Source organism: Lynx rufus, unplaced genomic scaffold, assembly GCF_022079265.1.
Source record: "Lynx rufus isolate CCGP_SWC_20201006 ecotype Redwood Valley unplaced genomic scaffold, mLynRuf1.p SCAF_4, whole genome shotgun sequence".
NCBI classification, from domain to species: domain Eukaryota; kingdom Metazoa; phylum Chordata; class Mammalia; order Carnivora; family Felidae; genus Lynx; species Lynx rufus.
This window is the reverse complement of record NW_025814856.1, coordinates 63,228,943-63,254,053: the sequence shown is the minus strand read 5'-3', so window position 1 is coordinate 63,254,053 and position 25,111 is coordinate 63,228,943. Positions and strand designations below refer to the sequence as shown.

The window sequence follows — 25,111 nt, the reverse complement described above, 5'->3', positions numbered from 1 at the left end:
AGGCCATGCGGGACCTTCTGCCACAGAAAGAGCCTAAAAATAACCCCGCTGTCTTGCGGGAGGCCAGGGCGCCTGGAGCACGAGGACTGTCCGCACAGACGGGGGACACCTCTCCATTACAGGAGAGAAGCAGGTGGGAAAGAATGTACGAGTGGGCTACCCGCCACTCGGCCAACCGCTAGGAATCGAGTTTCTGTGCATCCGCTTGTCCTCAGTAGAACGAGGGATTTCCTACCACTTTAGGAAATTGCTACTTAGGGGACAGAAAAGGAATAGGATTTTCAAAAATTTGCCTCAAGATGAAAACATTTGACCTTACAAGCCTGCTCCCTAATGACGGAGAAACTAGAGAGAAAGTCATCCAGCGGGTTCCACAACGGTATTTGTCATTAGCGCAGCATTCTTGTCTTCATTCTGAGCGCTGGTTCGTGTGGGATGTGGCAAATGAGGGATTCTGTGACTTCCTAATTCTCAATGTGGGAGAAAGGAGGTGCAGATTTGAGTCTGAAAAAGTTAAAATGTTATAGTCCTGACTTTGAACTAAAAGTGACTGTAAATATGTTGGGGCGCCTGGGCGGCTCAGTGGGTTAAGCGTCTGACTTCACCTTCAGTCATGATTTCACTGTTCTTGGGTTCAAGCCCAGCGTTGGGCTCTGTGCTGACAGCTCAGAGCCTGGAATCTGCTTTGGATTCTGTGTCTCCCTCTCTCTGCGCCTTCCCCACTCATGCTCACTCGCTCGCTCGCTCTCTCTCTCTCTCAAAAATAAATAAACATTAAAAATGCTTTACAAAGGGGCGCCTGGGTGGCTTAGTCAGTTGACTGTCCGACTTCGCCCAGGTCATGATCTCACAGTTTGTGAGTTCGAGCCCTGCGTTGGGCTCTGTGCTGACAGCTCAGAGCCTGAAGCCTGCTTCGGATTCTGTGTGTGTGTCTCTCTCTCTGCCCCTTCCCTACTCAAGCCCTGTCTCTCTCTCTCTGTCTGTCTCTCAAGACTAAATAAACATTGAAAAATTTTTCAAAAAAATGCTTTAAGAAAAAGTATAAGTATGAAATAATAGTTTTTTTTTAATAAGGAAAAAAATTTTTTCTACATCTGTCTACCAAGAAAAGGCCTAGAAAAAACCCAGGGGCAATGAGCAACTGTAGCCTAGATCCTGGTGTACAAATACCGTTTTCCACCCAGAAGAAACAGGTATCGTTGGATTTCATGATTTCAAGTCTGTGATAGAAAATGTGTAAGATAAGCCTGGAACATTTGGTAAGCAAGGAAACAATAACTAGACTCAGAAGCCAGTTTGAAGAGGCTTGAGTGGGTCAGAGATGGGTAATTAGACATGAAATCAGAGATCACGATAGAGATCGTGGTAACAATGAATTAAAGCTCATCAAATATCCATAGATTTGCCGTGACACCAGAAATGTAATTGATTGGCGCCGGCAGGTATGTGGGAACCAACTTTCAAAAAGCCGGTAACAAAGTATCGGTCCCGTCTTCCCAAACTGCCCCTGGGAAATCACATAACAGGGAAGGAATATTTCTCTTTACAGAGGTATTCCAGGTAACAGATGAAAACAAAATGATAGGATTGGACAATTTTTCAGCCTTTAATGAACAAACGAGTCTAAGCATCAATCATCCACAAAGGCCACCATGAAGAAAAGAAGAAAGAACCAGGTGGGAAGCACCTCCTGGTGGGAAACACATCACCCAGGAGGGAACCTACCCCAAAGGGCCTGGTCCTAGTCTGGTCACGTTTTTGTGCTAACTTGCAGCTGACAAGAGAGCACGTGCTGGGATCCCCGGGAAGCAGGACAGAGAGAGAGGGGAGCAGCGACAGCGCCAGTTCCCTCCACCCAAGTAGGGGTGCTGCCTGAGGGGGTAAGAGAGGCCGAAGCAGGAAACCGTGAATGGAATCCACTGTATCCACAGAGCAAGGAAGAAAAACTATCTGATCATCTCGATAGATGCAGAAGAAACCATCTGACCAAATTAGACATTCATTCATGGGGAGAAAACATCTGTGCAAACTAGGAATAGAAAAGAACTTCCGTAAAACAATAAAGGGGATCCGTGAAAACCCTACACCTCACACTTAGTGGTGAGACAGTGTGTGCTTTTATTTTTAAATTTGGTTTAATTTTTATTAATTTTTTTAAGTTTATTTTTATTTGAGAGAGAGATAGAGAGCAAGCAGGGGAGGGACAGAGAGAGAGGGAGACAGAATCCCAAGCAGGCTCCATGCTGTCAGCACAGAGCCCGACATGGGGCTCGAACTCACAAACTGCAAGACCATGACCTGAGCTGAGATCAAGAGTCGGATGCTTAACCTGCTGAGCCTCCCAGGTGCCCCAGGGCATGCTTTTAGGAATCAGAAACAAGGCAAGGATGTCCCCTCGTCTCTCCCTGATTAAACCTCCTGTTATAAGGCCTAGCCCATGCCATAGGCAGAAGAGGAAATACACAGTTTACCAGTTTGAAAAGAAGAAATAACACAGCCTCTTGCAAGAGGACGGGACTAGTCCGTACAGAAAACTCTCAAATATTCCGTGAAAAAGGCTCCTAGAACCCCTACGTGAATTGAGAAAAGCTGCAGGAGAAACATCACCCTGCAGTCGGTTCTGTTCCCAAACACCAGCAGGGAACAGCTGGAATTTAAAATGCACAAAGGAATAGCATATACAGTAGTACAACAGAAGTGAAGCTCTTGGATTCAAATCCAAGAACACACGTGCAGAATTTGTATGCTGAAAACCACAGAACACTAATGAAAGACACCCAAGAAGATACAAAGACACGGAGAGACCTGTCCGTTGGCTGGGATCCTTGTGTGAAGGTGTGAGTTCTTCCCAAGTGATCCATAGGAACTCAGTGTACTCCCAACCAGCGTCCCGCAAGCTTTTTCATAGATCTTGACACGCTGATTCTGAAACTTCAATAGAAAGCGCAAGAATTAGGGTACCAGAGGGGCGCCTGGGTGGCGCAGTCGGTTAAGCGTCCGACTTCAGCCAGGTCACGATCTCGCGGTCCATGAGTTCGAGCCCCGCGTCAGGCTCTGGGCTGATGGCTCGGAGCCTGGAGCCTGTTTCCGATTCTGTGTCTCCCTCTCTCTGCCCCTCCCCCGTTCATGCTCTGTCTCTCTCTGTCCCAAAAATAAATAAACGTTGAAAAAAAAAATTAAAAAAAAAAAAAAAGAATTAGGGTACCAGAACAATTCTGGAAAAGAACAAACAAAGCCAGAGGGCTGACTTTAGGACTTACCATAAAGCCTCGGCAACCAAGACACCATGGGATTGGTGATAGACCCAAAGATCGGGGACAGATGGACAGACCAACACAAATACACTCAGTTGATTTTTTGATGGGACACGAAGGCCCGTCTCATTGGAGAAAGGGTAGCCTTTTTAAAAATGGTACCAGTAGGGGCGCCTGGGTGGCACAGTTGGTTGAGGGACCGACTTTGGCTCAGGTCATGATCTCACAGTTTGTGGGTTCGAGCCCCGCGTCGGGCTCTGTGCTGATGGCTCGGAGCCTGGAGCCTGCTTCGGATTCTGTGTCTCCCTCTCTCTGCCCCTCCCTGCTCATGTTCTGTTTCTCTCTCTCAAAAATAAAATGAACATTAAAAAAAAGTTTACTTATTTATTTTGAAACAGAGAGAGAGAGACAGGGAGAGAGAATCCCAAGCAGGCTCTGTGCTGACAGCTCGGGGCCTGGAGCTTGCTTCCGATTCTGTGTCTCCCTCTCTCTCTCTGCCCCTTCCCAGCTCACACACTGTCTCTCTCTGTCTCTCAACAATAAATAAATGTAAAAAAATTTTTTAAACATGGTACCAGGAGGGGTGCCTGGGTGGCCTCCCAGTCAGTTAAGTGTCCGACTTTTGATCTCAGCTCACATCTTGATCCCAGAGTGGTGAGTTCAAGCTCCATGCTGGGTTCCATGCTGGGCATGAAGCCTACTTTAAAAAAAAAAATGGTGCTAGGAAAATTGGATTTCAATGTGTGGAAAAAAAAAAAAAAAAAAAAAGAACCTCAGTACATACTTCAACTTATACAAAAATTCACCCAGGGGTTTCAAAGGTCCATTCCACGAAAAATATTTTGCTGGGTCTGTGCACACAGGGTCTGTGTGGACGCCAATTTTAAACTGTGTTTCTTACAGAGACGTTTGCATGTACACCCTCATGCTGCTCCTGCATTGGTTTGTACTGTGTGGGAAAGTCTCCCAGGATGAATATTCCCTCAATCAAGCTATCCGGAATGAGTTTACAAGGTAGGATGTTTGCTCAGACTTCTCTGAACCCATGGCCACCGCGCCAAGGACTGGTTTGTCATGGACAGCATCACCGACGGGGAGGTCCTGGAGCCTGGGGTTCCAGGGTGAGGGTTACTTTACTCTGTTACTTTTTTTTTTTTTTCAGTAGGAGTTTTTTGTAATGTTTGTTTATTCTTGAGAGAGAGAGAGAGAGCATGTGTGCACATATGAGTGGGAGGAGGGTAGAGAGAGAGGGAGACACAGAATTTGAAGCAGGCTCCAGGCTCTGAGCTGTCAGCACAGAGCCCGACACAGGGCTTGAACTCACGAACCACAAGGTCATGACCTGAACTGAAGTCGGGCGCTCAACCCCCTGAGCCACCCAGCTGCCCCTACTCTGTTATTTCGAACAAAAGTCTGTCTGTCTGCTATTACAGGCCATTTGTCAGAGAAGAAAGGGATCCATCCTCTCCCTCGGGACACTTTCCTTTTACAAAATTGAGGTCCAGAGAGGGTGTTTCACCACTTATCCCGCATGTGAAATCTGGAAAAAATTGTCAGATTGGCTTGGGCACTGTTGTCCCCACTGTTGACAGGAGGCCTCTTTTTGGCAGACTTTGGGCACATTTATAGTATCTCAGTTTCATTAATAGCAAAATGATATTTTGAGGTGCCTTAAGGTCTGGCGCGAAGATGCTAAATCAGGTTATTGAGGTTGTTTTTGCGGGGTTTTTTTGTTTTTTTTTTTTTTTTTTTTTTTTTTTTTTTTTGCGGAGAACATCTGAGTTTTTCAGCCAAAGGCTGCTGTGATTCATAACCAATGGCCGCAGTTTCAAGCAGTGGTAAGACCCTCGAGTTGTCTACCATTTCTCATATGCTCATTTGTTTCTTCCTGCTGTTAATAGTACATATTCGTTGTGGGTAAACACAGAAGAATGGAAACATAGAAAGCAGAAAATGCTCAATAAAAAAAACAAAAAAAATACCATCCAGAGGCAACCACGGACAGCATTTTGTTGTGCCATAATTTTCTCCACATTTTGGTGGTTCCAAAATTGGGACATGAACTGTATCAATGTGGACACTTAATGTGCCCGTTCCTTTTTTTTTTTTTTTGAAAGTTGTTATTAAGTGACTTTATTTTCTCCTGCCAAAAAATATTCAGTCTGAGAGTTCTTTTCAAAGAAGTTTGGCTTTGATTTCTGAAGTGCATGACACAAACTCATATAGATTCTTTACTGTGGTCAAGGAGGTGGAAATAAAATACCATGTTCCAACATCTACTTTTTCTTTCTCTGGAGAATATTAAAAAATAAATTTTTAAATGTTTATTTATTTTTGAGAGAGAAAGAGACAGAGCATGAGTGGGTGAGGGGCAGAGAAAGGGAGACACAGAATCCAAAGTAGGCTCCAGGCTCTGAGATAACTAGCACAGAGCCCGATGCGGGGCTCGAACTCACGAACAATGAGATCATGACCTGAGCAAAGTCAGGCGCTTAACCGACTGAGCCACCCAGGTGCCACTCTCTGGAGAATATTTTGAAACACGTTCCTGGATTTTTTTTCTATGAATTTTTTGCCTTTGACTAATTCAACTTGATGGACTTTATTTTTGTTGATGTCAGGGGGACATATGTGGGTGGCTGGCAAATCCATTTAATTTACCTATTACTTAAGGACATATTTGCTTTGGTCTTCTATGAGAGAGGTGGTGATTGACGCCCACCCAGATGATGGCTAGCAAATGCAGGTTTAGGGCCCACTAGTATTGGGAGCAGGACGTCCACGTTCATGAGTCTCTACTCTGTACTGAACACAGGAACACAGCTGCTCACCAGAGAATGTTCTAGCAGTGCAACTGGCCCCCCCTCCTTTGCAGCAACCGCGGTTAGTTCCATTAATGACCAACTTCTCAGCTTTCCGCCCGCTTGCACACAAGCACATGTTGTGCCAGCAGGCGGCGCTGTGTGCAAAGCAAAGTGACCATTTGGGTGGTTCTCTCTGGAAAAGGAGATGAAAACCGGAGGTATTTCTGGCTTGGATCGTTTATTTTTGATCTCCTATTTTGTAAGTCAGCATTACTTGACATACTTCTCATACGAGAAGTTCCTCTCGGTCCCCAAATCAGAAACATCACAGCTGAGATAATATTTGTGCAAAGTCTCACATGTAGAGCAATGGATATGCTTGGATTCGTGGCTCAGATGCTAGTCCCGTTGGTTTGTGTAGACCTGTGTCTCCCACTGCAACGCAAAATCTCACTACCTCTGGATGTGCCGGCCACCAGGCAGGGGAGGGGTATTGATGTGTCCTGGCTTGTACTGGGATGCCTCAAGGGGGACCCTCTCCCCCTACCCTCCCCTGGTACCTAATCCTGAAAATTCAACAGCTTTTCAGGGTTCAGCGTTTGCCAGCATCCAGGAAGAACCAACTACGTCTATTTGAGGGACCGGGCTTTGTTTGCTTAGTAGGGGACTCGGGCAAGTCTGTTGACCCTGGGCCTGCGTATCCCCATCTGCACAGCGAGGCAGCTGGGCAGCTTGATTTCTTCTGTCATAGAAAAACAACGATCATGAGATTGGGTTCCATCATATTTAAGTTTTATCTGAAGTTTTTCTGGACTCTATCAAGTCTCCGTGAAAGTCCCAAGTTAAACAGAAGCAAACCACCCAGTAAGGTGCCAGTACATGAAATAGTCACGCCATCCAAGGGCCGTAAGTGGAAAATAGCCGCTGACTTTATTTTTGTGACGTTTAGCCAGCTCTGTGGGCCTGATTGATTTAGTAGCTCTGATACAGAGCGAGAACATTCTTGGATTGTTTGGCTCACCCCCTGCTCTCCGCACACGTGGAGAACAAGAAATTGTGTCCTTGGATGACTGGAGTTCATGTCACTTCCTAACTTCTCATCGCTTTCCCACAACATGACCTCCTCCGAGAAGTGTCCTGGTCCCCCCTCCTCGTGGAGGGAGGCCCGGATGTAGTAAGACATGAGACCGGTTGCCATTGCCATGGGGGTATTAGGCGCACACCATCCTTGCCATGGCTACGGGTCCTTTCTGTGAAGCCACATGTAAAGACGTGTTTTCGAGGCAGGGCAAAGTATTTTGTCCTCTCTCTAAAGAAGTTTAACATTTCATTTTCCATTCGACTGCAGCTCGGAGCCACATGTCTGCTCCTCGTGCAGCCATGTGCGGCTTGGGCCCGTGCGCGTGGCTTCCCTGCGTTGTCTGAGCAAGCAGAAACCATCTGTGTTGTCAGCTCGAAATTCCAGTGGTCCCTTACTTCGGTTCCTTGCTGGAAAAGTGAAACAGATATCTGACAAGAGTCATAAAAATTAATTGGAAGAAAACCAGGCCCACATTTGTTGACCCCCTACTATATGTCATCCTGTCCCCGGTCTGTGCCTATTCACTGAACACTCAGGCCGTCTTGGGAGGCTTGGTGGCCGTTCTGGGTCTTTGGGGAAGAAAGGGGGAGGCCGTCCATCAGGCAGTGGTGTGGAGAGGGGGCTGTGTCTCTACCCATGGGTCCTGGGGCCCCTGTTCCTCTGGTCCCCTCCTGGTGCTCACCCTGCACTGGCCACACCGCCCCCCACACCCTTCCTTGACCTCACAGGCCCGTACCTGTCCAAGCCTCTGCCTCACCGTCCCTGCCTGGAACACTCTCCCTCTGACGTCCGTGCGGCTCACTCCCTCGTTGCCTTCGGGTTCCTACAATTTAGCTTTCTCTCCTGAATGTGGACCCCTGACACAGTCTCCATTTCGCTTATTTATTTGATTTATTGTTTGTTTCCCTACAAGAGGGCCAGGGCATGATTTCTCTCTCCCCACCTGTGCCTGGCACACGGTGAAGTTTGTCCAGTGAACAGGTGAGCGAAGGGACAGGTGGCTTCATCACTGTGCGGTCTTCCCACCTATTGCCGAGGAGCAGAGCACGATCCAGAATCACACCATACCCCGTGCTGCGAACAGCCCCACTTTTATTCCTGCAGGTACTGGAAACGTACATTACAGAAAAATAGCCTTTGGTTTCTGCTCTTGTGCTCAGGAATGCCAGGAGCTCCTCCGGCGGCCTGACAAGTGTGGGGGCCTGGTGGGACTGGAGTCTGACCACGCTGCTGGATGGCCTGCATGGGCAAGGCGCCCACACAGCCGGCGTGCCACGTGCTCAGGTGGGCTTCTGTCCGCCCTTCAACATGGGGTCGTTGCGGGGAAGTATGTCACGGTGGGCAAGATCGTCAAACACCTGACCTGCAACACTGCATGCTCGTGAATGACTTCTAGGTTGTGGGCCAGCGGCTCCTGGCTGTGGGTGCATCTTGCTGCTTCTCGGCCCAGCACGAATTTGCTCCAGATCTGTGCACCTGCCTTAGCTGCACCAGCACGTCTGGACGCCTGCAGTCGCCAGGCTGGGCTGGACGCAGGGCATGGTGGCTCCACCAGAGCTTGTGGGCCAGTGGGGACAGAAGGCTAGATCAGTGGGCAGAATGCTGTGACACAGGACACAGGGCACCCCAGGACAGAGGGGGAGCATCCAGGAAGCTTCCAGAGAGAGGCAAGGCTTTCCCCAAATTCTGAAAAAAAACTTACAGTGAATATATGCATTTCATATAATAACCCTGTCCCTTGTTTATCTTTTATGTTCTACCTTTTTTTTAGCGCTTATTTTTGAGACAGACCAGAGCATGAGTGAGGGATGGGCAGAGAGAGAGGGACACACAGAACCCGAAGCAGGCTCCAGGTTCTGAGTTGTCAGCAACGAGCCCGATGCAGGGCTCGAACCCACGAACTGCGAGATCATGACCTGAGCCGAAGTCAGACACTTAACTGACTGAGCCACCCAGGTGACCCTACGTTCTGCCTTTCTTTAAGAAAATAAAATGATTTTGTCCTGCATTTCTCAAACACCGTAGAGGTGACCCTTGAACAGCACAAGGTCAGAGGTGCTGACCCCCACGCAGTTGAAATTCCACATGCAAGTTTTGATGCCCTCAAAACTTAACTACTGGCAGCTTACTGTTGACCTTGTGCCTTACCAATGGCAGAAACAGTTGATGAACACATATTCCGCATGTTAGATATATACCGTGTCCTTATAATAACGGTAAGCTGGAGAAGAGAAAATCTCCTTAAGAGAATCCTAAGGAAGAGAAAGTACGTTGACGGTTCTGTCTTGTATTCATCTAAAGAAACCCACGTTGTCAGTGGATCCGTGCAGTGTAAAGTGTGCCGTTCGAGGGTCGGCTGCGTTTCTGATTCCACTTTTATCGTATTCTATGCTGTCACGTGGATGACGCCAGAGACACTTTAGAAAAAGGCAAAAAGCAGGAGCTGCTGGGGGGGTGCAGTCGGTTGAGTGTCTGACTCCTGATCTCGGTTCAGGTCATGATCTCAGGATTTGTGACTTCAAGTCCCACATCGGGGTCTGTGCTGATGGTTCAGAGCCTGCTTGGGATTCTCTCCCTCCCTCTCTCCGCCCCTTTCCTGCTGTTCTCTCTCTCTTCTCCCTCTCTCCCTCTCTTCCTCTCTCCCTGTCTCTCTTCCTCTCTCCCTCTCTCTCTTCCTCTCTCCCTCTCTCTCTTCCTCTCTCTCTCTCGATAAATAAATTTTTTTTATAAAACTTAAAAAAAGAAAGACAAAAAGTGACCATTTAGATTTGGTGCAAAGACCGTGAGGCAGCTGTGTCTTCCAGAGAATGTTTGTTAAATCCATCCTGCCGGGTAATCCTGTCGCTGGGGCTTCCAGAGGGTGGTGCACCACGCATTCCAGGCTTGCTGTCTGTCCAGGCATCTCCGTGTTTTTTGTGGTTGTCGTTTGTTTGGTTTTTATTTATTTTTTAAAATTTTATTTAAATTCCAATTAGCTGCCGTACAGGGTGATAATGGTGTCAGGAGTAGCAGGCGTCTCCATTTTTATTCTTCCTCCAGCCCGGAGCCCTTGGCGGGAAGTGCTACCTCATGGGCGCTTTGGTCATTAAACAGCTGAGAGCTTCCTCTGACAGCGAGTGCGAGGTGGGGTGCTCTCCTTCTTGTCACCTCTTTCCGTGAGCGCGTGTGAGTGCACGTGAGAGTGTGTGTGTGTGTTTTCTCCTAGATTTGCCATTTATGTATGTATGGATGGATTGATGGATTGATGTATGTATGTGTTTGTGTGTGTGTGCGTGTATGATTTATCTGTGTGTGTGCACGTGTGGATTTATGTGTGGATTCGTGGACTTAACATGGAGTTAACACGCCATGTCGCACTGGTTTCGGGTGTACGATACGCACTGGATACAGCAACTCTGTGCGTCACCCGGTGCTCCTCACAAGTGCACCCTTAACCCCCATCACCTGCTTCAGCCGTCCCCCTGCCCCACCTCCCCTCTGGCGCCCATCAGTCTGTTCTCTGTAAAATACTCCGAGTTCGGAAAGTCTGGGAGATGTTCAGGCAAGAAGGCCGCAGGCTGTGAGAAGCCTCGCTGGGAGCCTGGCTGTGATTGGAGACGGTCAGCGGCCAGGGTCTGGGACAACCGTGGGCGTCACCTGCCCTTCCTTCTCTTGCCAAACCTTTCCCGTGCCCTCTGCCCGTCCCAGCACGCTGGGCAAAAGCAGGTCAGCCCCAAAATACTGAAAATGGTATTCTCGTGTCTCCTAGTGGGAGGGGGTGCTCGAAGGTGGGCACCTCGCCCGAGTTCCCCGCGCCAACGGAGCCCTTCTGACGTCCAAGCCCAGATGGGTGCACGGCCTTCATGTGGCGGAGTGGATCCTTCGGGCTCTGCCGGAGCCCAGGGGTGACGGGGCTTTGAGGAAGTGGGGGCCGAGTGTCAGGGTAGCATGTGCCCACATGTGGCCAGGTGTGTACAGCCCAGGCCGCAGGGCCAACTTTGAAACATGCATCTGATTATCCCTCCTACAGCTGATTATTTCTGATTATTTCTCCTACAGCTTCCCAGCCCACCTTCAGTGCTTACTGAAGACTCTCCTCCTACACATAGCCCCCAAGTGGGAGCCACCGACACCAGCTCTGTGACAGATCCGGCCATCCAGGGAGTGGCTGCAAGTGGCCCCGGGGACTACGGGGCGAGGGAGCACTGGGTGCTCAGCCTGGGCAGCACAAGGTCAGTGTGATCCAGAGGTCAGCTCCGTCCACGCTTGCCCGTCCATCACTCTGTGCGGTGGCCAGATGTCAGGGGCGCGACCCGCCCTGGTCAGGGGCAGCTCTTCTCACTGGGGAGTGACAGGAGTGAGGCCCCAGCCCGGAGGCCTGGCAAACATAGGGCTTCAGTCTCAGCACAAGAAGGAAAAGCCAAACGTTCCCCCCAGAATTTGCCAGAAGGCTGGAGGTCAGGAAATCTAATGAACATTTGTCCTCAATGGCTTTGTGCTGAGCAGGATGCTCACAGGGCCACACTGGTCTTCACGGGGCCTCACGGGGCCTCACGGGGCCTCACGGGGCCACACTGGTCTTCACAGGGCTGCAGTGGGCCTCACGGGACCTCACTGGGCCTTATGGGGCCATACTGGGCCTCACTGGTCCTTATGGGTCCACACTGGTCTTCACAGGGCTGCACTGGGCCTCACTGGGCCTCACGCAGCCACACTGGGCCTCATGGGGCTCCACAAAGGAGGGCAGCCTCCCCTTGGTCCTGCGTTGTGCAGGTGGGCACCCGAGTCTTGGCCATTGTCCACAGCTGGTGGCCCAGCCCGGCCTCCCCGGCAGCTGTAACAGCCCATGGCCTGCACAGGGGTGGGCTGTCTGACAGCAACAAGGGCCCTGCCTCAAGCAGCCACGGTGACAGGTGCCTGTGAGTGATACCAGCAGCACAGGAGGGAAATTACTGCATTGTCACCAAACACAGACAGGCCAAAGGCGGCGTCTTTCCGGCACCAGAGTGAGTCTGCAGTAGGAAAAGAGGAATGAAGGTTTTAGAGGCCTTGCCGTGAGAGGTGGCCACCTCTCCCCGAGCTGTGCCCGTGCCAGATGCAGGGCCTCCCTTCTGTGGAGTGGCCCTGCCTCAGGGTCCCGGGCAAGGAGAGGGGGGACACACAGAAGCCCGTCTGTCCAGCTGCAGGATCCTGGGTGGCCTCGGAGGCCAGGGGCGCAAGGTCTGGGGTGGCGGCCCTGGCTCACCCTGACGTGCACCACTTTGCAGGGCGGCGGCCCACGCGGCCCTGAGCGGCCTCAGGGCCAGCAGGTGGATAGACTGCAGCACCAGAGCCGTGTCCGTGCACTTCACTCTCTATAACCCTCCGACTCGATTCTTGTCCAGCGTGTCCCTGCACACCGAACTGCTCCCTGCAGGGGGCCTGGCCCTCTCCCCGCTGGTGGAGTCGGTGGCCATCTTCCACAGTGACTCGTCCCGGTGGTACCGCCTCACGCTTCCCGAGGTGGGTCCGCCCGCACCCGTGCCTGCTTGTGGGTCCCGGGCTCCACTTCGGGCGGCCCACCCGCCAGGCTCCCCACTGCGTCCCTGCTCCCCACGTCCACGCAGACCCGCGGTGCCACCCCCTGTGACACAGGGCCCGGCAGGGGACAGTCGGCACCCTCTCTCTGCTTTGAGATGCGCGTTGGCATCAGTGCTCCGCAGAGGGGTGGAGGAGCGTCCCGAAAGAGGCTTGTTCAGCTTAAAAGTGTTACCTGGGAGGGTCCACGGGGGGTCAGCACGGCTGACCTGCCCTGGGACACGTCTCGTTCGGACCTTACTGCACATCCTGTCCCTGCTGCTGCTCCAAATGGACAAATGCGGGCAAGCAGGAACTTCAAGAAATTGTTCATCAGGAGCTTCCAAGGCTCTGCCTGGCCCAGGAGCCGATAATAACACACATCTCACAAACTGTGGAAAGTCGTTCTCTGGAGCTGTACGAGGATGGGCCGGGAGGACCATGCCGGGTGGCTGCATGCTATTCGCACCACAGGGTCTGCCTGCACGTGGGGTCCACCACGAGCTCACCTGTGTCCCTAACTGACGCCCAGCAGGGGGCAGCAGGGCAGGGTGGGGGGTCCTGCGGGAAAGGTACCAACAGCCCCTGGTGCCTGGCAGGGAGCCAGCTGGGAACGCAGACCTGGGAACACGGTGTGTCGTATCTTTGTCTCGTGTCCCTCCGTCAGCTGGTCTTCCTGGCGCTCAACCTGATCGGCCTGTGTCTGCATCTCTCCGGCATGGCTGAGACGGGCGTCCGCAGCTACTGGCACAGCCCGGGGCGCTGGCTGGAGGTAGGCTCTCCTGTCGTCGTCCTGGAGAAAAACGGTACCAGAAAACCAGTGTCCTTACCTGAAAACGAAGATAATTTTAGCAGGAAATGGGTTGTGCTCTAGCTAATTCCAAGCGTCTTGCCGTGTCCCCCTCTGTCGTGTTGATGACAAATAGCATGGGGTCAGCATCCGTTCGCTGCTCCTGCTGTTACTTTGCACCCCTAGCCATGCGGGTGCCATTGGGGGGGCCTCCCTGGGAGCCCCCTGAGGCACCTTCCTCTTCAACCCTACAGCTCACCGTGGTTGGAGCCGGCCTCGCCTACCACGCAGCCTCCAGCCACCTGGTCACTCTCACCGGGGAGGTGGCCGACCACTTCCAAAAGGGACTTTTCCACGAGTTTCTAGACCTCAGTCTTGTGACTTCATGGAATCAGGTATGGAAGGGCGTCCAGGGCCTCACGTGCTCTGTGAGGCTGCCCAAAGGAGGAGGTCATCCACGTTCTAGAAGGTTCTAGACAAGGGATTTGTTCCATATTGAATGAAAATGCTCTGAGCCTAGGACAAGGGTGAATGGGACAGGGAAGGGCCTGGAGTCCTTAGGGGACATGTTGCAGGGGTGCATGTGTGTGTGTGTGGAACGTGACTCTAGAACACGGACTGCTCCAGTGACTCTACATGAGAGACTGAGACACATCGTGTCTGTTTCCTCTCCTCCTAATGGCGCCCCGGAGGTGGGTGGAGTTAGCCCCTCCCATGGTGCAGGAGGGCCCTGGTCCTGCCACAGGGACTGACCCCCACCAGCCTGGGCTCCATCAGAGGAGCAGGGCCAAGTGCACATCCGGGTGGGTGAGCCCAGGCAGGAGTCCTCGGGGGCTGGGGGGGGGGGGGGCCCAGCACAGCCTGTGGTGTGGACAGCTGTCGTGGATGTGGACGTAGGCAGGTGGAGCTCTCATGTTCGGCTTCCTTGTCCTGCGGCCTCACAGCCACCCCCCTGACCCTGCAGGTCTTCTGGGAGCTCCCTTTTCCACCCAATGGGTGGCAGCCAGGGCCCCAAGTGACCTCACACCCCCAGGGTGGGCCCTCCCGGAATGACCTAGAAGAATGGGCTCTTCTGTGCCCCAGATGCTGACCAGCCTCTAGGCTGGCATGGGGCCATGCACGGTGGGGCCCCGAGGTCAAGCTGCACACACAGATGCTGGCCCAGAGCAGGCAGTGCCCTCACCCCTCTTCCGCGTGTCCATTGAATGTCGCCCTGTCCTCATGGCGCTGACCAGCTGTGTTGTGCTGACTTGGTTTATCATGTGTCCGTCCTCAATGCTGGAGGCTCCAGGGAGGAGGGTGACCGCTTCTCTGAGATGGACGGCGGGCTCCTGTCTGCCTTTCGCTGCGTGTCTGCACTCGCTTGCTGGTCTCCCGAGCTCCACCTCCTGTAATGGTGGCTGCCATGCTGGCCTTTTCCTTGCTGAGTGCAGGGAGGCACTGACCCCCGCTGTCTCTGTGCCCGCCTCGTCACAGCCTCACAGTCTGGGCCCCGGGACTCTCCATCGGGGCTAAAGTCAGCCGGCCCAGCTTGCCAGCCTGGCCACACTCAACACACGGCTGCCCCCCAACCGTCGGCCTTGGGAAGGGCCTTTGCCTCCTCCGTGGCTGCTGTTGTGCAGCTCAGTGAACTGAAGCCCCGACAAGCTGTCCTGGTGTTTCTAGAACCGGCAGGGTCCCAACTCAGGCCTGGTCTTTCCGAACGTGTGTTATGATTTGTCCTTGGCCCTAGTCCATTCTGCAGACTTTGCTTGCTGTCCCTCCGACACCTGGGACCAGGACGTCATCACATGCAGCCACTGCCTGCTGGGTGTTCCCCTCGCGCACGGCCGGCAGGTACAGCCGGTAGTTGGGGTGACGTGCTGACCTGCTCTGTCCTTTTGTCTCAGAGGGTGTCGTGGCTGCAGGGGACCCTGTCATTCGTCCTGACGCTGAAGTGCATCTGCCTCGTTGGTGTCCAGACGCCGGTGGCGTCCTGCTCCTTCCTGACACGCCGCTCTTTCGCTGGCGTCTTCGCGGCAGGGGTGAGGCTTCTCCCAGAGCCAGGGTCAGGTTCCCTCCGCGATAAGTGAGCACGGCCAGCGTCCTCTTCTGTTAGCACCTTCTCTGGGTGGGGTGACGGGGAGGGACGAGCTCTCAAGCTGAGACACCCCTAGAGCCCCGGGCTTCCAACATCACTCCGTGGTTTTCCATCACGGGTGCCGGTCGCTACGTGGTGAGTTGTGGCCGTGAGCACAGGAGCCCCGACCGAGTCCACGCTTGCTCTGTTCCGTGCGTTCCGGCCGCATTATTACCATCACTACTGCCAAAGCAGCTGTTCCCCCCGTGGAGCGTTTGCTAAATGCCGGGACGGCAGCTGGGCTGTCTGGTGGTTCCCTCCCTGAACTGTCACAGCCAGGCCGCCTGCAGCCCGGCTCTTCCTCACGGGGAGGCCTCCACTCCCCTTGCTCCCGAGGGAGGGTCCAGGCTGGGTGATCTGATCAGGTGATCTGACTGTCAGGGTGCCAGACTCTACTTGCACATGGGGAACCAAGCACAGATCCCCAAACCCTGCTGGCTTCGTGCTCGGCAGGACAGGCCCAGCAAACCAAGGTGGGAACAGCTGACCCTGGAGTCGAGACCCGGCTTCAAGCCCAACTGCACCTCTCCAGAGCCTGCTGTCACAACTGTGGGCCCGTACCCAAGCTCCGCCTCCAGGAGCGCATGGCAGGCATGTGCCTGGCCATTTACCCTGGGCTTGGAGATTGCGCGTACGTGGAACTCTTCTGACTACTAAACTGGTCGTTGTTATACCACTTCACAACTCAAAAAAATGCTTTTTTGTTCAGAAGAACACAGAATATCATGAGTACATTGTCCAAACTAAGTGGCAGAGCCCCAACTGTTCAGAAATTATGCGCAGGGACAGGTGTGCGGGGGAACCACACTTGCTCGGCCCACGTGGCGGACCACTGGCGGCTGTGATTCCACTCAGAGTAAACAGCAGTGAGGGGAGCGCCAGCGTCTTCATAGGGAGGCCTTGGGTGCAGGGCCGGGGCTAGGAGCACGGGAAATGGGGCCAGCGGGTGGGGGGGGGGGCTGGGCTGGGGCCCACGTGGACCCGTGACGACGGGCTGGCGGTCCGTCATGCAAGTAGGGTAGACCTGCACACATGTGCACACACATGCACACGCTCACGTGCACACTGGACCAGTGGTACCACCCGAGGTTCCTAGATCAAGTCTCCCATGTGGCACAACAACCAGACCACAAAACTTGACCTGAGTTAAATGTAACTCCCTTTGCTTCTTAAGTGGTTTATTTTACTGATTCCTTGCCAGGTACTGGAGACATGAAGCATGGCTGGCAACAGCTAGGGTGGGGTGCAGGGAGGAAGAGAGGAGAGATGGTACCTGGGCACTTGAGATAGAGGAGGGGGTGGAGCTGGTGGGCACTGGGGGAGGGGGAGGGGCAGGGAGGAAAGAGGGGAAGGGAGGGAAGAGGGGAAGGGAGGGAGGAGAGGGGAGGGAGAGGAGAGGGGAGGGGGGAGGGAGGAGAAGGGCTAGGTAGGGAGGGAGGAGGAAGAGAGGAGAGATGTGAGGGAAGGAGGGAAGGGTAAAGGAGGGGGAATGAGGAGGAAGGGAGGGGGAGAGAAGGGGGAGGGATTAGGGAAGGAGAAGGGAGGGGAGAAGAAGTGGGGAGGGGAAGGGGAAGGAGGAGAGGGGCAAGTGAGGGAGGGAGAGAGGGGAAGGGAGGGGAGACAAGGCGGGGAGAGGGGAGGGGAAGGGAAGAGGAGCGGGAGGGGAGGGGAGAGGTGCAGGAGGAGCAGGGAGAGAGGAGGGGAAGGGGGGAGGGAGGAGGAGGGGAGGGGAGAGCGAAGGAGGAGGGGTGAGGGAGGAGGAGGGGAGGGGCAGGGCCCCAGAGAAGGTGCAGCAGACAGAACCGGGCACTAGGGATGACAAGATCGACTCCCGAAAAGCTGCTTCTCCAAGTGTGCTGTTGTTTGGAAGCCCTCAGAAGCCCCCAGGCGGGTCTTGGGCTCCGCCGAACCAGGGCCAAGTCAGGTGAGTGATGGCGGGTTTTCTCCCCGCAGCTGGCGGGCGTCCTGATGCTAGCAGTCCACTCCCACCTGCGCGCAGCACCACCTGGCACCTTCACGGACGTCTCCCGAGGCCTGCCGTTCCGTTTTCCAGGAAGACGCCAAAGAGACACGTTCCCCGGTCTTTCCAAGTCTGACCCGTGGGCCCCGGCTTGGTGCTGCGGTGCTTTCTTTATAGTAACGAGCACCGTGTGGTTGGGAACGGTACGTGCACCTGCCCCAGACTTTGAAGTCAGGGTCTGCCGTAGGCGTGAAACTCTCCTTGTCCGTGTGCACGTTTCCACGTGGCCATGGCTCTCTGAGGCCCGTCTGCCCTACGAGGGGCAGGGGCTGGACACTCCTGCAGCCTGAACAGGTCCAGCAAGACCGAGCATTCCAGCGTGCTGCCTCCTCCAGGGAGACCCCCAGCCCTCCAAGCGCTGAGCTGCACCCTCTTTCCTCCTCTCGTGGTGGCTGCTAACTCTTGCCTTGTTATTTCAAACTTCCCATCTTAAAAAGGTTTCACTCCATTAACCAGCCTTCACCGGACAGGTTCTCTAACCTTGGGCTGAGTTTGGAATGGGGATCCGTTTCCTACCTTCCTACTGATCTGCCACTTGCCAATCTAGTCATGTCACACACACACACACACACACGCACGCATGCACACACACACACACCAACTTAAACCCCCACCTTGACAATACTCAGACCTGAGTCCTTTTTTTCTTTCAGTGTTTCTAGCTTCCTGGTCACGGCTCATCCATCCATCTAGTATTCCCTCTGCCCGTCCACCCATTAACCCATCCCGCCCTCCATCCGTGCACGCATCCACCCATTCATCCACAGATCCCTCCCTCTTGCATTTCCTCCCTCCCTTTTCCCTCCATTCCTCCCTCCATCTATCCACCTATCCATTCATCCATCTACCTATTCATCTGTCTGTCCGTTAACCCATCTGTCTATTCATATGTCCAACCTGTCCATCCACCTATCCATCCATCCACTTATTCATCCACCCACACAACCCATCTACTCATCCAGCCATCCCCCCACCTCTCCATCCATCCACCTATCCACATAGCCAGCCAGCCAACCATCCATCCACCCACCCACCCACCTATCCACCTGTCTATCCACCCACCTATCCATCTGCCTATCCATGTAGCCAGCCAGCCAGCCAGCCATCGAATCATCACCCACCTCTCCATCTATCCATCCATTCATCTACTCATTTGTTCATTCGTGCACTCATTCCACAATTACTTAAAGAATACCCATTCTGTTTAGGCAGTGGTGAAGAGGACATTGTCCATAGTCCATAGAGGATGACACGAGTATAAACAAAGAATTGTAGCAATTTTTAAATTTTGATACATTTCCTTTATTGGATGTGTGATTGTAACTATTTTTCCCATTCTGTGTCTTGTTCTTTTAATTCTTTTAATGGTGTTGTTTTGCAGGAAAGTTGTTAGTATTTGTAAAGGCCAATTTACCAGTTTCTTCTTTTATAGATTCCACTGGTGTCCTATCTAAAACCAAATGGCAACGCCACCGTCACACGTATTCTCTCCTATGTTTCTTTTAGAAGTTTTGTAGTTAATAGGTTTTAGATTTAGGTCCGTTCTGAATTAATATTAGTATAAGTTTCGAGGGGTGGATCAGAGTCACTGTTCTTTCACGTTTGGGACATCCAGTTGCCCCGGCACCATCTTTAAAAAGCTCGTTGAACTGCCTGTGTATCTTTGCCACCAATCACTTCACTGTTTCCGTGATTCTGGTTTTGGGTCGTCTTTCCTATTCCGCTCACCCCTTCTTTTGCCAATCCCACACTGTCTTGATTACTAGAACTCTATGTAAGTCTTAACGTGGCACAGATGAGTCCTCCAGATTTGTTCTTTTTCAGTTCACGCTGTTCTTGTTCTTTTGCCTTTCCATATAATTTATAGAATCTGCTCGTTGGTATCTACAAAACGGCATGCTGGGATTTTGAGATTTCTAAGGATGTATAAATCAGATTTGGAGAGAATTGACATCTTCCCGATAGGAAGTTTTTCAAGCCAAGAATCCTGTCTGTCTGTCTGTTTATTTACATCTTTGACATCTTGTAGTTTTCAGCACGTGGATCTCGCACAACTATGCAGTTCTAAAGCCTACCTAGAAGCTTCCTCAAAGAACAAGCAAAATAGAGTCCCATTTGTTTTCCCGAGGGGACCAGGAAGTCCTCACACAGCAGAAGGGATAGTGGAGTTGGGCTTTGTTGGATGAGAGGGACCAGCTCACAGAGACGCCTGGGAGCAGGGTCTGAAGGCTAGAGTTCAGAGTTAAGCAGCCGTGATTTGGGGAACGATGCTTGGAGCCAGGAGGGCTCTGAGTGTCATGCTAAGATGATAAGGTGCTTGGACTTGATCATGAAGAATAGGAAGGCAGTGGTGCCCAGGGGGTCTCTGCAGAGACAGGCTCGTGTGGCTGGTAGAGGAGGAAGCCTCGGACCCACACCTCTTCTCTGAACGGATGGTGTCCTGTCCTCAGGCACTGGGCCTCCCTGCAGGGCTCTGACACGTTGCCAGGGGTTCGAGGGATTTAGGACCGAGCAAGGAAAAAGATATGACCACGAGAGACAGCAACACGCACAAGCGGTACCTGGCCACATCTTGACAGGTTGCACAGCACAAGACCGTCCAGAGGCTGTGTCTCGGGGCCATCTCAAGAAAGGGAGAAGGGCAGTGGATGCAGGGAGGGTGGGAGGTGGTCTTCTGTGTGTCCCTGTGACCCAGTGGCGCGAGGGAAGTCTGAGTCAGAGCTCCGGAGGGCGGGAGCACTGTGGGGTCTCACCAGGGGCAGCACCCTGTCTTACCAGGGGCAACAACTGTCTGGTGACTTTCTGCAGGGTATGCAAAGCAGGCCCTACATGGCTCAAAAGTTTGCTTGTTTGGACTATTTTTAAAACAGTCAAATGTGCAAAACTTTGAGTTTGGTGCCCACGGGCTTTTTGAGCTAACAAGTCTCAGCCTGCAGTAAAGAAAGAAACAAACTGGGGCCGGTGTGCGGAGACCACAAGGGCGCCTCTTCCTGTCTCCCGGGCACAGGCACAAGCCCACGGTGGGGCACATGCATGGCCGGCAGGGCTGCTGAGGACCCCAACCCGATTTTACGTGTGGAAAGTGCACGTCACGTTAACAGTGTTTGTCCTCAGCTGTTAGATACGGAAACATCCTTTATGGTAAGATTTGTTCTCAAGGCTGAATCCATCGTGTGTTCTGAGTGAGCTTAAGGCACGAGAGGTGTTTTCCTGTTTTGCTAAGCAATTGGTGTCTTACTAAAAGCTCACAGGACAGCATCCTGAGATGCGATCTCCACTTCGTAGTCTGTCAGGTTAACAAAGTCATGGTGGGTTTGGTAACATGCAATTTGTCTATCTTTTTTGTCCTCCTCCCCAGCTGAGAGGTTCCCTCATGACTCTTGTTCGAAAAAGAAAATCTTTCCAAAGCAAATCCCTTGTGAGTCTAGAAGACGTGACTGCGTGCGTGTGGGGACAGTGCCTGGCCTTGCTGGGACTGGAGCGGCCACAGCGGGAAGAGGCTGAGACGGTCGAAAGTCAGGTGACTGTGGGGCCTGGGTTAGGGGGCACAGTGGCACATTCAGAGGAGGCTTCCTCGCAGAACTTGGCTTTTGGTCATTAACCACGGTGGCGATTCTGTGCCAACTATCTTTGCAAAGGCAGGACATTTTTGGTTGAAATTCTAAGGCCTTGAGGGGATTACCAAGCACGTTCTCTTCCACAAACTCATTATGTTTGGATGACCCTGTTGGGTTAGAAAGGTGGAGTTTGTGGGCGCCTGGGTGGCTCAGTCAGTTGAGCATCCGACTTCGGCTCGGGTCATGATCTCACAGTTTGTGGGTTCCAGCCCTGCGTCGGGCTCTGTGCTGACAACTCAGAGCCTGGAGCCCGCTTCTGATTCTGTGTCTCCCTCTCTCTCTGCCCCTCCCCTGCTCATACCCTGTCTCTCTCTCACTCTCTCAAAAATAAAGAAAGATTTAAAACATAAATAAATAAATAAATAAATAAATAAATAAATAAATAAAAGAAAGATGGGAGTTTATGATTCCCGCCCCGACCAACAAACACACACCACCCTGTCCCTGTAGAGCCGTCATTTGATTTTGGTTTCTGCCGCCAGACCCAAACCTCTACCAGAACATGGGGACTCAGGCACAGTGTTTGAGCCTAGTCACCCTGACACGGAGGCAGGCACATCAGAGCCAGTGTTTGCCCGCCGAGTGCCCAGCTGTTTCATGACTGACAGTCATCCCTCAGCGTGGTTCGTGCAGTCGTGATAGCGTGCATTTTTATAGGACTTCGTTCTGTATCACGTGTTTACCATTCCTTATTGCCTTTAAGTCCATGTGAGAGTCCTCACATAGACATTCTGAACCCTAACACTTGCCTGTACGTGACACAGTGAATCAGGGACCGAGGCATGCCTGTACATGACACGGTGAATCAGGGACTGAGATGTGAGGATTTGGGCCCAGCACCCAGGTCTCTGACTCCAGGGTCCAGTGAGCTTTCTATGTTTTTTTTTTTTTTTTAAAGTTTATCTCTTCTATTTGGAGAGAGAGAGAAAGATGGGGAGAAAGAGAATCCCAAGCAGGCTCCACGCTGTCAGCACAGAGACCAATGCGGGGCTCAAACTCACAAACCGTGAGATCATGACCTGAGCCAAAACCAAGAGTGGGATGCTTAACCGACTGAGCCACCCGGGTGCCCCTCCAGTGAGCTTTCTAACAAAGCACAGTGCCATCTAAAGTCAATACCAGTAAACGTTTCAAAAATGAGAGAAAAAGAAAAAAATCTGGTTCTCGAAGGCACTCACTAATGTGATTTTCTTTGCTTCAGCATTACTACCTGGATGAAGTCTCAGATCTGCTAGAGGAACTTCTGTTGAAGATTAATGGCTTGTGTGACAGCCTGCGACTTCCTCTTCCAGAGCAGCAATCCTGTGATGAGACAGAGGCCAGGGCAGAAGGTGGTCCCTTGGGGAGCATTTCTGCCTAACAAGCCACTGGGGTAAGCAAATGAGGAATTATTTTTATCTCTTTCCTTTATAGCAAAAATGTTTTGTTTTGTTTTTTAAGTTCTAAGGGAGGTACGAACTGGTTGCTGTTCCAAATCATGAATTCCATTTGCATAAATATTCCCTAAGGGTGGGTAAGCTGGCGGGAAGGTGTGCTCTGGCCAGAACTGAAGAACCACTTAATAATGAAAAGTGTAGCAAAGGACTTCCAGCGTAAAATGATAGCAGAAATACCTCTGTACTCCCTCACCCCTGATTACAGCCGGAATCAGCAAAGATAGTGAGAAACAGAAATGGAAATTCCATGCCCGCAGACCCCAGGAAATATCTGTGATCCAGAACGTGACCAAGAATCCCCCAAAATGACGGCCAATACAGTGAAAATTAGACCAAAGGGAGAGAGGACCTGGCCACTCCCAAGAGCACACATTCTCCAACCTCAACAGCACACGTGGGGGTCAGCCAAAGGCCCCTGGTCTGGAAGAAAAGAGCTACAGAAATCCCCCGGAACCTCAGCCCTCATGGGCTGAACGACAGCCTCCTGTTTCAGAAGCCGTCTGTTGATGTGGCGGCCAGTGGAGGGGCTGTTGGTGGCCCATGGGCCCAGAGCCACCCAGATTCACACACAGGGGTTGGACGCAGTGAAAAGGCAGAGGAGCGTGAGGCATGTTCTCGGGGGGCTCCCTGAGGTCCAGAGAGAGGCCGTGCAGCCCAGACGCACGGTCACACAGCCCAGTGGTGTGGGCGTGCTCCCTGGCCGCAGCGAGGTGGACCCCCTCACGCAGAAGGGTGTGCTCATGATAAACTCAGATCAACCATGGGACCGTGAGACAGGCTGCTGAGAGAGTAGCCATTAAAGATGATGGTAACGAAGGAGACAGAGACCAGGCCAGGAGAGGATCATCACGGACCCGTCAGGCCGTAGGCAAGTGTACTCCACGCACAGGCCTGAATGCACTGAAAAGTTTTACTTCTCTGAAATAAGAGTGCAAAGCCACGATGGAAGGTTGCGCTCTCTCTCTCTCTCTCTCTCTCAAAAATAAACATTAAAAATAAGATAGAAAAGTGAATTTCTGCATTAAAAAAAAAAAAAACCACAAAGGAGAAATTGACAGAGTTGAGGAAAGAAAAGGAGCAGATGGCCGGAAACACAGGCCGAGCAAAAGAAAAATGAATTCACAAGACAGACTGAAGGATACAGGTGGCAAATTTGAGAACACTCAGCAAAATGAGATACTTTTATTTTTTATTCTTTTATTTTTTTAATGTTTTGTTATTTGTTTTTGAGAGAGAGCACGCACACAAGCAGGGGAGGGGCAGAGAGAGAGGGAGACACAGGATCCGAAGCAGGCTCCGGGCTCCGAGCTGTCAGCACAGAGCCCAACGTGGGGCTCGAACTCACAGACCTGAACCGAGGTCAGATGCTTAACCGACTGAGCCACCCCAGGTGCCCCTAAAAGAAAAAACCTGTTTAAATGTGCATGTCAGTGGAAAATTGGGCAAATGGTAAGAAAAGCATAATTTTTACAGAATAGGAAATAAGCTGTGTGGGGAACTTAGAAGAAAAACAATCTATTAAGAAAGGACAGATGCCACTTACTGTCTTCGTCACATAAAATAACGGGAGGTTCAGTCCAGAGTTCAGAAGAAATACAACTTTATGCATTTGTATTCACTCATACCGTAAGGTTAACGTTATTATTTCTAGACTTTAGAGAGAAAACGAAGGACAACGTGTACTGCTAAATCAGTGCTCAGGGGAAAATAGGGCCGATGCTACTGAGCAGCAGCAAATGAAAGTATGTCTTCAAGTGAAATCATCAGGGAAACATGCACATGCACAGGCGCACACGCATCCATGCACACACACACACGTGCCTGCATAAACCAAGCCACGCAAGAGGAAGAAATCTGTAAAGATGAAAATGCAATTTAATTAAATCAGCAGCAAAAAATGACCCAAGATGAATCTCCACTTAACAATTAAGTAGAGGGGCGCCTGGGTGGCTCAGTCGGTTAAGCGTCTGACTTCGGCTCAGGTCATGATCTCATGGTCCGTGAGTTCGAGCCTCGCATCGGGCTCTGTGCTGACAGCTCAGAGCCTGGAGCCCGTTTCAGATTCTGTGTCTCCCTCTCTCTCTGCCCCTCCCCTGTTCATGCTCTGTCTCTCTCTGTCTCAAAAATGAATAAACGTTAAAAAAAAAATTTTTTTTTTAAACAAGTAGATACCTTATTAGCTAACATACAGCAAAGTGCGATGGAAGAAAGTACATTAAATGTACAAAATAAAACTGAGAAAATGAAAATTACTTTATGGAAATTAAGTGAATTCTGAAACACTTGGAGCCCGAGAATGGCCCTCGGTACTCCTTCTGCACCAAACTCGAGTCACGCAGAAACCTTAAGCAGCGAGGGAAACAGTTCTTCCAAAGACACCTTGGCCCAGATGGTAGAAATCTCACCAGACTTAAAAAACACTTAAGTTCAGGATGTTCTCTGAACTGTTCCAGAT

The 25,111-nt window shown here is 51.8% G+C and overlaps 1 protein-coding gene across 1 annotated transcript in view; it reads left to right on the top strand.

Annotated features, from left to right (window-relative positions):
- PKD1L1 (polycystin 1 like 1, transient receptor potential channel interacting) overlaps positions 1-23,764 on the top strand; it is a 119,335-nt gene extending 95,571 nt beyond the window's left edge. The window contains exons 46-56 of the mRNA XM_047096626.1: positions 4,158-4,268; positions 8,300-8,423; positions 10,179-10,262; positions 11,178-11,350; positions 12,386-12,620; positions 13,342-13,446; positions 13,719-13,859; positions 15,354-15,488; positions 17,537-17,746; positions 20,962-21,123; positions 22,422-23,764. Of these exons, the coding sequence (XP_046952582.1) occupies positions 4,158-4,268; positions 8,300-8,423; positions 10,179-10,262; positions 11,178-11,350; positions 12,386-12,620; positions 13,342-13,446; positions 13,719-13,859; positions 15,354-15,488; positions 17,537-17,746; positions 20,962-21,123; positions 22,422-22,580 (1,639 nt within the window). The 3' untranslated portion in view covers positions 22,581-23,764. The remainder of the gene's footprint in view (positions 1-4,157; positions 4,269-8,299; positions 8,424-10,178; positions 10,263-11,177; positions 11,351-12,385; positions 12,621-13,341; positions 13,447-13,718; positions 13,860-15,353; positions 15,489-17,536; positions 17,747-20,961; positions 21,124-22,421) is intronic.
- The last annotated feature ends 1,347 nt before the right edge of the window (positions 23,765-25,111 follow it).